General features: G+C 42.1%; 1 protein-coding gene across 1 annotated transcript; it reads right to left on the reverse strand.

The window, feature by feature from the left end:
• Nucleotides 1-4,273: 4,273 nt before the first annotated feature.
• Nucleotides 4,274-9,844, reverse strand: LOC145782985 (uncharacterized). The gene is made up of 2 exons (XM_082594743.1): nucleotides 8,788-9,844; nucleotides 4,274-8,688 (listed from the first exon to the last, which is right to left on the reverse strand). The coding sequence occupies exons 1-2, from the start codon at nucleotides 9,842-9,844 to the stop codon at nucleotides 4,274-4,276; spliced, it is 5,472 nt and encodes a 1,823-aa protein (XP_082450869.1).
• Between the last annotated feature and the right edge of the window lie 2,919 nt (nucleotides 9,845-12,763).

The raw sequence follows: 12,763 nt of genomic DNA on the forward strand, positions 1-12,763 counted from the left end.
TCTCAGTAGAAAATCAGCCTATCGTAATTTAACCTATTTAATTCGATTCAGTGACCCCGAAAACCTAGGGATAGACACCTAAACCGCCTTTCTAGCTTGAATAGCAATTGAGATATAGGCAATATAACATCCCGGCGGCCATCTTGGACGCCATCTTGAAAATGACCCCTTTCTGGAGGTCCGATTTTGGTAGACTTTTAGTATGTTATTAAGTAGGCCCATAGGTAACAGAATCCATTGAAAAACCTTTTGTATCAATTTTTTTGGGGTTCAACCTTATATTGACTCGTCTACTAGGCTATTGTCCTTTCCAAGTGAAAACATGCGTTCCACAGCAGCGCTGGTTGGTATTGGTGTGTTGTATTTCAAAAATAAATTGAAAACGTTTACTCGGAAAGGTATCATTGTTCCTAACGTGCTGTGATAGTTTAGCATGTATAAATCTTTTAACCAGGTTCACTGCACCAACACCGCTCTTTTCAGAGGCATAAAGCTCTTGAAATAAAGTATCTTCAACGTTCCGCGAAGCCGATCATGGATTTTTCGCTTTCTGTCTCTAATCTCTCGTTCTCAATACATGGGTGATCACTAGGGCCCGCAAAACTCAATAAAGTCAAAAAATTTTAAGGACCTCGTCTATCCACGAATCCAAGAATAAAGTTATTTTTAGCACCTAGGGGACTGTTTCTAAGAAGTTTATAGGTCAAAATAAAGTCAAAATTGACAATAAAGTCAAAATTTGTCAAATTATGGCTTTTGACAAACTTTTTGTGTTTCTTGAAAGTAATTTTTGTCAAAATCCTCGTGGAAACATTGTAAATCAGGAACTGCGACACAATTAAACCATATTAACCCATAAAAGCAGGAAATATGTCACAATGCTGACGGATCAGCAGTACCTTTTATCGCAAATTGCCCATTGTTTATTCATTGTTACGTATTTGAATATTTTTTATAAAAAGCTCCATCTTCACAAACGTAGTCTTTTCGAAAATCAACAGTTTGGATTTTAGGAATAGCCAAGCTAAATCGTCTTCAGCAAAAGTTAGACAGATTTGTGGAGATTTTCCTATCGCCGAAAAACACGACGCACTTTTTATAATCCATAAAAACCTTGACTTTTCGACAAAATATTACGTTTGGGTCTGAAATCGACAAAACATTATGTTTGGATAACTAGTATCAATTCAAGGAAGAAATGTGACCTTTACAAATAAGCAATTTCGTTAGGTCAAAATAAAGTCAAAATTTGATAAAAATAAAGTCAAAAAATTTTTTTTTTAGGTCAAAATAAAAATGGCCCTAGACTGATCACCATTTGGCGAACTTCTTCCGCGTGTATTCCAGGGAGCCATTCCAACCAACGCAAAAGCCGGTAATTCGGATGAGTCGCGCTGGCCAGAATACATTGTGAAACCATAGGTGAAACTCTAATTGTGAAACGAGATTTTTCATTTTTTTTCCATAAAAATAAAAAATGACGCATAGCGCTTGACGCTTAAAATCGGCAAAATAGTTGACGGCGCTATCACTTCCGTCAACTGAAAAATAAATTGACGGCGCTAGCTTCAGCGTCAACAAAAAGTTGACGCCGTCAAATGACGCCGTCAAATTGACGGCGTCAACGTACAACACTGGTTTTTGATATGATGGTCAGAAATAAAACAACTGAGCTGAACTGAATTTATACAGAGTTAAGCCCCAGGATTACAATAAATTACTTACTGATAATGTATAAATTGCTGAAACGTAAAAGGTTGATGATCGGATAACGAAACAAAAATCTGGCTATTAAATGCATTTAGAATTTCACTAAAACTTAGGCTTAGTGTTTGTTTGTTTGTTTATCTTTATCCTGCATTGCGGGAAAGCGGACTTGAGCGCTATGCATCGGTGTAGGCCTACGCCTTCCGACGTACACCTGACCCACGCTGCAGCCGACGGCAATGTCTGTTTCCGGTTGTCTACTTTACTTATGACTTAAATTTGGTACTAGGGAACGTTCAAATATTACGTAACGCCTTCGAGGGGGAGGGGGGGGTTTATGCAAAGCGTTACGTTAGCGTCACATCGGGGGGGGAGGGGGTTCAAGCAAAACGTTACGTAACGCTTTCGAGTACGGAATGGTAGTTTTTTGTGCTAAATTTGTAGTGAAAAAGCGTTACATGGGGGAGGGGGGGGATTGAAAAAAGCGTTACGTTGGCGTTACATGGGGGAGGGGGGGGTCAAAAATTCGGAAAAAAAGCGTTACGTAATATTTGAACGTTCCCCTACCCATTACTCGAAATCGATCACTGGGTAGAGGCAATTATCGTAAAGTTTCTTGCCCAGAGAAACAACAGCAAGTGAGAGTGGCTGGAGTCGAACATGCAGGCTTTCGACTGTGAGCCCAACGCGCTAACCACTCGCCATTGCTGCCGAGTGAAATTAAAGCTACAAAGATAAACCAAATTTGTGATCGTAGCCAAGATAATACGAATTGTAGTACAAACGATATCATAAGGTCTGGTAGCACTGCTTTTAAAAGTACTGTACAGTTGTAGCCTACCAACTAGCCTAATAAAGATAACTTTTAAAAGTACCGTAAGGTATCTATGGCGGTACCTCTAAATACCCATTCTCAGGCATTGTCGGCTTTTTGGGGGGTTGTGGAGCATTTCTACGGGTTGTCGAGCATTTCTAGGGGTTGTCGAGCATTTTCAGGGGTTGTCAGGCATTGTTGGGAATTTCCAGGCATTGTCGATCATTATCAGTGGTTGACGGGTTTTTTAGGCATTATAGAACATTTTCAGGCATTGTCGAACATTTTCAGGGGTTGTCGAGCATTTTCAGGGGTTGTCAGGTATTGTAGAGCAGCTACGGTACTTTCAGGCATTGTTGGGAATTTCCAGGCATTGTCTAGGATTTCCAGGCATTGTCGATCATTATCAGTGGTTGACAGGTTTTTTAGTCATTATAGAACATTTTCAGGGGTTGTCGAGCATTTTCAGGGGTTGTCAGGCATTGTAGAGTAGCTATACTTTCAGGCATTGTCTATAATCTAAAGACATTGTCTAGGATTGTCTAAAACGTTTTCTGCCTAGACTGGATAAAGTGCAGGCCTTACTTATTAGAAGAAATGGTGTATTGAAAACGACAATAATAAAACGAAACAAACAGTTGCTTACCGAATTCTTACATATTCCCTAGTCACTCCAAATCTCCAGATTTATAAAACAATGACCACTCCAGTCCATGCCAAAACTTAAAAAGAAAGATCAACTAGCAAAAATTGTTAATGCATGGCCGGGTCACTCAAGCATGAAAATAGAATGGAGCAGAGATACAACAATAATATTAAATGGGCGGGGAATCGTTTCTAACATACCCACCCCCAAAACCAGAGTTTAACAAATGAGGGTTTTACCAATGTAAAACGATTAAAACGAAGCAAAACACAAACCAATTAATTGCCACAAGGTGGCCACATAAACGACAATTAACACGAATTATGCAAATGTCGACCAGAATCAAAAATATTCGCGGTTAGCAAGGATCACAATTGCAACACAAAGGCTGGCTTGCATTACACACAAACTTAATAGAACATGCATAACAGTAGCCTACAGAAGGACATCGAAGACACGCCCAAGAGGAGTTAAAAAACCCTTTTGACCAACATGCTTAGCGATTGCTAAAATTAAGCACAAAAACATAAGTCTACCGACAACTGGAAGTCAGCATAAACGGATACACGAAAAACAAATGATAGCATACATGGTACCAGTGGCAGAAGTGGGGATATGGCATAAACAAAAGCACACATACAACCTAATACTGCACAATGCTATGACCAGCGCAAGTGACATTAACGTCAGAGCAAAAGTAGTCTACCAGAAAAAACACGCGACTGTTAAGTCGAGTCGTGATAATTAAGCAATGAATTGACAAAACACAAAAAATAATATCGCACATAGCAAAAGCTTTAGTAGTGAGACAGGTGTGTGAAATAGTCAGACCAAAAACAGAGCTAGACGGCTACAGTGTAAATAACTGCAGGATGCAAATAGAAACAACACTATTAATGGGAGTCAATAACACAGTTATGGCAGAACTGCTGGATGCAAATGCATCGACGACACCGCGTTAGCTGCGGTAGTGAGGAGCACAAGAATAATAATAGTAAAATAAACACAAACACGCAATACAATTCAAATATGAAACCTAAGCAGCATGAGCAATGTCAGTTGTGCAATCGTGCCAACCAGCCAGCCTAGAAAACAAAATTGTCATTTTAAAAGTCCATACTGCCCTCTAGCAGGCAGATCTTTCTGATGTCGCGAACAAACTCTGTACCGTCAGCAACCTTTACTCGCACGCGTCTGACAAGTTTATTAGTGTCCGGCATAACTTCCTTTACAATAGCCTTGGGCCAGTGCCCACGTTTAGTTGCCTCGTCCGTTACCAGTACCAAATCGCCTGGTTTCAAGCTTGGAGATGTGCCAAACCACTTTTGTCGGGGCTGCAGCAGAGGGAGATATTGCAACAGCCATTGTTCCCAAAACTTGTCTGTGAGGTATTGGGTCTTTCTCCAAGAGCGTCGATAACCGTCAGCCTTCATAAAAACATCTGGCGATAGGGTGTCACAAGCTGACCCGGTGAGTATCATACTTGGAGTCAGGGCTTGCAGATCATCTGGTGACGATGGGAGCGAAGTGATGGGACGATCGTTTAAAATTCTTTCAATCTCTGCTACCAGCGTGAGAAGGTCGAACTCATCCAACGTAGCGTTTCCCACCAGCGACCGCATCAATTTTCTTAATAAACGAAAAAATGTTTCGTAGAAGCCGCCTTGGTGTGAGGCACGCGGAGGGTTGAAGTGCCAGTTCGTTTCATGCCGAAGTAAGACATCTGCGACTTTCTTTTGATGGAGGTTCTTGAGTCCTTGCCGAAGTTCGCGGTCTGCAGCAACAAAGTTTCCTCCGTTGTCACTGTACAGATCAGTAGGACAAACGTTTCTACGGCTGCAGAATCTTCGGTAGGCTTGAATGAATGCACTTGCCTCCAGGGATTGCACGACCTCAAAGTGCACAGCACGGGTCGCCAAACAATTAAAAATACAAACATATCGCTTAACACTGCTGCGGCCGCTCTTTACCATCAATGGACCAAGAAGGTCAGTGCCAGCAGCTTGAAAAGGAATGGATTTGTTTACGCGTGGAGCAGGTAAGTTGCCCATCTGCTGTTTTCCGGCGGTAGCTTTCCAAAAACGACAGTTCATACAGGAATGCAAGACCCTTTTAACAGCTGACCGCCCTTTGACAATCCAATAACGGGAAGCAATGGCGGTAAGGACTTGTGAGCATCCCATGTGTCCTTCTCGTTCGTGATACCTCATGATCACTAGATCGGTGATTGGGTGCTGATGTGGGAGAATGATCGGATGCCTTCTTCCGCTTGACAGAGAAGATTGTTGCAATCGCCCACCAACTCTTAACGTTCCGTTAACAACATAGGGGTTTAGGGACTGTAGCTCCTTCAAAGCCACATGCTTCTTCAGCTGCAGGTCGGACACGAGTTCCACCGGGGCGTCGAATCCTGGGTGGTTATGGAGAACTGCGAACACCGTCGGGTACACTTGATGCTGGGCAGCTGTGACAATGGCAACTTCAGCTTCGTCCATCTCCTCGACACTGAGCGAATCTGTCTTAACAGTCAAGGAGTCATCTCGGCATTTCCTTTTCAGGTACAATTTGAAGCGAAGCAACCATGCAACCGTTCTTTGTAGATCGTGGAAGTTCGAGTAGCGGGTAAACAACCGACAGAGAGAGTCCGAGTCCGTAATCGCGTGTTGTTGGGCTGAGCAATGTTCAATGTTTTTAACCTCTGGATCGTCTGACGAAATTCCGCCAACAAAGTCGGGCTGGTTTGGCCAATTGCTCGTGACATCATGCAAAAACTTAGGACCATTGAACCAAAGCTTAGCGGTATTAACTTTATCAGGCCAAACTCCCCGAGACGCGAGATCAGCGGGGTTTAAGGTAGTCGGTACATAATGCCATTGATTGACACTGGTAAGCATGTGAATAGTGCTCAGCCTATTAGCCACAAAGGTGTGAAAACGAGTCGAAGTATTATTAATGTAACGCAGCACAACAGTTGAGTCTGTCCATAAGACAACACAATTGAATTTAAAATCACACTCCGTCAGGATAAAATTGCAGACTTTGGCAGCGAGCACAGCAGCAGTGAGCTCCAGGCGAGGTACGCTAACAGGCTTTAATGGAGCCACTCGAGACTTGCCAAATAGAAAATTACAAATTACTACAGAATCATCATAAAACACGACCCCATAGCCACTGGTTCTGGCATCACAAAAACCATGCAATTCAAAGCGGATAGCACATTTACCAAAAAGAGTCAGGCTTCTAGCGATGGAAACACATTCAAGCTCTGGAAGGGCCTTTAACCAAGCTTCCCAATTAATGTTTACTGGCCCAAGGCCATTAAGGGGTTCATCCCAATCAAGTTGAGCGTCACATGCCTGCTGCAGGAGTTGCCTAGCAGGTAAAATGAAGGGTTGTATTAGACCTAGTGGGTCGTATGTTTGCGAAATCATGGAGAGAACGCCTCTCCGGGTGTTAGGCTTTTGTTGGATACTCACCCTCACCTCCATGCAATCGCTCGCAGCATTCCACACAACACCAAGGGTTTTCTGCGTTGGAAGCTGGCACTGAGGCAAATCGACCTTCGACGCCAAGTCTTCCTGCAACACAGAACTCAAGACCTCTGCACTGTTAGACAGGAATTTAGTTAAATGGAAGCCGCCACTTTGTAATAGTTCACGCAGTTGTTGTATTAGTTCGATAGCCTGATCCGGCGATTCACATGAATGACAAATATCGTCAACATAAACATTTTTTAAAACTGTGTTAACAGTGTTTTGATCAGCACCTGCTTCATTGTCTTTGGCAGTCATCCGAAGCGCGAAGGCAGCACAGCATGGCAACGACTTTGCTCCAAACACATGAGTTTGCATACGGTAGTCGACAGGTTCCCCCTTGAGATCATCGTCCGGATACCATAAGAATCGAAAGGCATCCCTGTCTCCTTCGTCTACACGTACTTGGGAAAACATGGCCTTAATATCGCCCACAACAGCGATCGGATGTTGCCTGAAGCGAAACAATGTTCCTACAAGGTTATTGGTGAGATCTGGGCCATGAAGCAGCTTGTCATTTAATGACACGCCTTTAAACTTCGCGCTGCAGTCGAAAACGACTCTAAACTTGGCCGCATTGGTCGTGCAGTGATGGGGCACATAGCACGTCTTCCCTGGTGTGTCTACCACACCAGTTTCAAGTGGCACAGCATAGCCACATTTAACATATTCCTGCATTTTACCACGATACTCATTGAATAACTCCGGGTCAGCAATAAATCGGCGCTTCATTCCCTCTAAGCGCTTGAGTGCCATAGAGCGATTATTGCACAAGTCCGGGTCTTCATCCTTCCACAACAGCCCTACAGAATAGTGTCCATCCACCTTCTTCACCGTGTCCTGCATGATCTGCAGCGCACGTTTATCCTCAATTGAAGGACAGGGTACCTGTGGCTCATCGATGTCATTAAAATCCTGCAACAACACATTTAACATTCTATCGCAAGACTCTTTTACGCTAAGAAAGTTTACCATTACTGGTGAGTTGAGTTGCCTATCGCCGCCATCTTTCCCATAAATGGTCCAACCCAGAAGAGTGTGCAGTCCACATGGTTCTCCTGGTGCGCCAGTACGAACTTCCTGCAAAAGATAAGCCTGGTGAAGATCGCTACCCAATAACAACTCAACCTTCCTATCTTTTAGTTCAGGGAACTTTAAGTCCTCCAAATGACTATATGCACTACTAAGTGCTTCGGTGGGGATACTGTGGCTGACATCAACAATCTGGTCCATCACCAGAGCATCTGCAACGGAAAACACAGCTTGCTCTTCCATTCCCTGCACAGCCAAAAAATCAATTTTCTTGTCATGAAAGGAGACAGCATTGGTGGTCAGCAACTCTACATTGCTTTTCGTCGCAGCAACTCCTAAGCGAGATACGAGGCTTGAGGAGCATAGACTGACGCTGGACCCTTCATCGATAAAAGCATAAGTATAGGTATAGTTGGAGGGGTCCCCAGCCCATACCTTAACTGGTAAAACCTTAAAAATTGTTGTCCCAGATGTAGCTGGCACAGTTGCTGAGATGCTCTTCCTCGGGGAAGAGGGACTTTCCACTTCCACACGGTTTACATGCAGAAGTGAGTTATGCCTCGATCCACACGTTGCACAAGATTTCTTAAATCTGCAGTCCACCACTCTGTGGCCTGATCTCAGGCAACAGAAACACAGCCTATGCTTTTGCACCAGGGTTCTTCTTTCTGCAACAGGTTTTTGTTTAAACATCTCACACTTCCATAGGGCATGCGACTCTGCACACAAACAACAGGACTCTTGCTTATGGTTAGCAGATTGGGAAATCTGCTCTTGGGTTGTGCAAACCGAAGCACGCTTGTAGCCACCTTGCGGATTAGATCGAGCCAGCGATGGTTGTGGAGCTCTCTTAACATCTTTGCCTGGTTGCATAAGATGGCCATATTGGCTGTCGGCTTGAGAGGCTGCATCCTCGACCAAGACTCTTAAATCACCAAACGTGGCACAGTCCGATCCTAAGTGATTAACATTAACGAACTGCTCCTTTAGCTTATAAGGAAGTCACAGGAACAGCCGTTGAAGCACCTCGTCACTATTTAAAAGATGAGACTTGCCCCAGCCATCGAAACTGACTTCACACTTATACATCTTGTCGCAGAGCTTTGTGAGGCCCGGCGCATCCCACTCTGAAATAGGGGGTCCTTGCAGCAAATCTTCCTTCACTTTGGCCATGAGTTTTCCAGGGTTGCCAAACCTTTTTCTCAATCTATCCCATGCCATTCTATATGCTCTTTCACTATTTTGCAAGCAACTCAGGCCAGATATTACTTCCAAGGCCTGGCCTACACAATTGTCCTCCAAAAAGGCGATGCGATCTTCAAAACTTAGATAATTTGACTCAATGTATCGCTCAAAACGCCTCTTAAAGTTAAAGAACTTTAACACATTGCCGTCAAATTTCTCAAGCGATAATCGAGGACCATGAACATTTTGAAACCCTGCACTGAGCTGGGGTTGAGGCACGACGATGGGAAATTCACTACTATTATTAGCTTCAGTGCGAAAGGAAGATGCACAAGGATTAAGAATATTACTAGCACTACTGCTGCCCTGAAGGATACCCTGTTCTACTTTTACAGGTGGTATCTTTACACCACTCTCACGGGGTGTCACGTGACTGCTAGACTCAGCAGCTTTGCCTGTGTCACTGCCTGCATCCATAACTACAGATGATGTTTGATGTGACACTTGCTTGGATTGCTCTCGACAGCTTCGAATGAGGGTAGAGCATGCTTCAAGCAAACCATAAATGCTTTCCCCCATACGGTTCATCCTAGATTCTATTGAGCCTGATTGCTGTGGTTTGCATTTGAGTAAATCTAAACGTTTAAGGGAGAGCTTCCTTTGAAGTTCGAGGCATCTTTTCTTTACCTCCAAAACTTCAGAAGAACTCACGAAATCATCACTTGAGCATAGCTCCATGTCGATGGAAGTTATGCCAAGCTCGATTTCAACCAGCTCTTGTTCTAACACAACGAGACCTGGCAACTCTTCGCTAATGTCATGTTGACCACTAATATTAGAGGCGGCCTCATGCTGCTCTGTTGAGCCACTAGCATAACCATTTGGCTTACCCTGTCTTGGGGTTTGCTTGGGCTTTTTACGAGCCATAATTAACACACAGCAATATACAAGCTCCAAAAAACAAAATCTGTACGGTACTTACCTTAGGTGAGGTGACAATTGACCTTCACGATATTACGGAGAATGTCAGTAAGCAACCTACTAAAATTACAGGGTTTAACGGTAACCAGTTCTACCTGACTAGAACAGTGGCCTGACAGAGTACAGGCTTAGAAGCTTCAATCTTTGGCAGACCTGACAAGACTGCCCAAAGTGAAGATCTATTTACAAAATTTAAACAAAGTTTACAACGTGGCGGGCTCAAAGGCACAAACCAAAAAATGAATCCTTGGCAGACCTGAAAAGACTACCCTAGGATAACAAACAACTAGTTACAAAGTTCAAAGAAACTTTACAGCATGGCAGGCTCAAAGGCACACACCAAAAAAAATGAATCCTAGGCAGACCTGAAAAGACTACCCTACATAGCCGTACGAGCCAGGGGGGGCAGCCGCCCCCCCTGTTGTTTCAAAACGTCGCGAATCCGGGCAAAATCTTAAAATTATTAGGGCAAAAATTGCTATATAAAAAGCTACAAAATTGCATGAATTAAGAAAAACTATAAATTAATATATTTTACCTATCAAACTAAGTACAGCCTCTTATTTGCACAAGAAATGTGCCGCAAAATTTTCATTTGGCACACCCGTACTGATGTATTGTATTGCATGGTGATCAAACTATAGGCTAGTATGAAATGTATTTAACCAACTGCATCATGCCAATTTGGGCAGCCACCAAAATATGTCTCTAATACTTTTGTGAAACTGCCCAAATCAAAACACAAAATTTGCTATATAGCTAATTTTATTAATTTTCACAAATGCATCGTGTTGATTTGGGCAGCTAAAAACATGAAATTATTTGATGAAACTGATTAGTCTGTCTGTTTATGCAACTACCCAAATTAGCGTGAGGCAGTTTCCCCAAAATGAACAAATTCATTAATTTTTCCCATTTGCATAACTGTATCGTTTAGATTTAGGCAACAAAAAATATGAAATTATCTGATCATAGTCTATTTATAAAACTGCCCAAATTGGCATGATGCAGTTGCCTCGCATCAAAATTTACAAAGTCTTTAATTTTTTTCATAATATCCATAAATGCATCATCTTGATTTGGGCAACTACAAAATATGAATTTATATAAATCTGGTGAATAGCCTACCGGTACTTTTACAAAAACAATTCGGGTGGGGAGGTCACAGTACTTTTTCAACCATAAATGGACATAGCTAAGCAACACCACCACAACATTTAACAAAAACATGTTATACCTGTTAAAAGTACTGTAATGTTAAGGTGTTGCTTAGCTTTGTTTGGTTACTTTTATAAAAAGGTTCTGCTACTATTCGGCGAGTTCCCTATTCGGCCAGAGCCTTTTTCGGCGAGTTTCCTATTCGGCGATTTTTTGAAAATCCAACGACGCCTTCTGCAAATCCGATGATTGAATATTATTCAATATTCAGACATTGAATCAATGTAAATACAAACTGTTAGGCTAATTGGGTTCTTTGAATCCTACGTCACCGTCTGTATGCAAACTTAGAATATATTAAACTTAGTTATTTTTGTCATCAAATTACCTAGCCTAACTATATTTTTAGAAGTAGTGCTGCCAGACCTTTTTATTTTTGTACTAAAATTCGTATCATCAAAACTACTTTAATTGATTGAACAAAATTTATTTGAACAGAAGTAGTATATATGTTTGTGTTTTATTACATTTAATTATAATTTCTCTATTGTTATGTACTTTTTTCTGAATCCGCATGGTCACCCTGAGCCGGTTTCCTGCAATGTTTATTTATCTGAGTCTTTTATGACATCACAACTGAATATTTAAGTGGCCTTGTTTATTATTTGTGGTGTGTAAAACAGTATATATTTGTTACTCCTAGTCCTACATACCATGCTCTTCAAAAATGAATTCATTTGTTCTATCTTGAATACTTTGGTAAGAAGTTCTAGCTAGCTGGTGATCAGTGGCGTAGCCAAGGGGGGGGGGGGGGGGGGGGGGGTATTGCAAAGAGCGAGTTTTTCCATTACCAAGCATTCAAATATCTCAGCCAGGAATTAGCAACAAGAAAACATAGAGAATTGTAGCTTTATTTCTGAAAAATACCGAACAAAACATGATCTTATCCTTTTGCTATGCCACCGGACAGCACCATTTTACAGGAATATTCATAACCACATTTTTGTTAAAAATGCTCTCAGAATGCACCAAATTCAAAGTAATTTTTCAAAATTTTCTGGGGGAGGCCCCCCAGACCCCCCACTGCTGGGTGTCGTCATAAGCAAAATACGCCCTCAAACCCCGCCCTTTCAAAATTACTGGCTACGCCACTGCTGGTGATCTTGTTATGTTACTTTTTCACTGTTATCATGCACCGCATACATTATATTTGGGCAATTTCTGTAAAGCGTGCACATTTGGGCAAATTTACTTTCTGCCCCCCCAAAATGGTTTGGTCTCGTACGGCTATGCTACCCTAGGATAACAAACAAATTACAAAATTCAAACAAACTTTACAGCATGGCAGGCTCAAAGGCACAAACCAAAAATGAATCCTTGGCAGACCTGACAAGACTACCCTAGGATAACAAAACAAATTACACAACTAGCTAAAGTGAGCTAGACAAAGGCACATACCATAAATGAATCCTTGGCAGACCTGAAAAGACTACCCTAGGATAACAAACAAATTACACAACTAGCTAGAGTTAACTAGACAGGCATAACCTTGCACCAAGCAAAGGTATGTTTTATAAATGATGTCTAAAACGTTTTCTGCCTAGACTGGATAAAGTGCAGGCCTTACTTATTAGAAGAAATGGTGTATTGAAAACGACAATAATAAAACGAAACAAACAGTTGCTTACCGAATTCTTACATATTCCC

The sequence above is a fragment of the Aplidium turbinatum genome, chromosome 14, assembly GCF_918807975.1.
Source record: "Aplidium turbinatum chromosome 14, kaAplTurb1.1, whole genome shotgun sequence".
NCBI classification, from domain to species: Eukaryota; Metazoa; Chordata; class Ascidiacea; order Aplousobranchia; family Polyclinidae; genus Aplidium; species Aplidium turbinatum.

Excerpts from the sequence above, each read along its gene's own strand:
- LOC145782985 (XM_082594743.1), bottom strand. The coding sequence starts at position 9,844 with ATGGCTCGTAAAAAGCCCAAGCAAACCCCAAGACAGGGTAAGCCAAAT. Across the intron at positions 8,689-8,787 it reads AGTCAGTTTCGATGGCTGGG|GATCGGACTGTGCCACGTTT; the intron begins GCAAGTCTCATC and ends TTAATCACTTAG.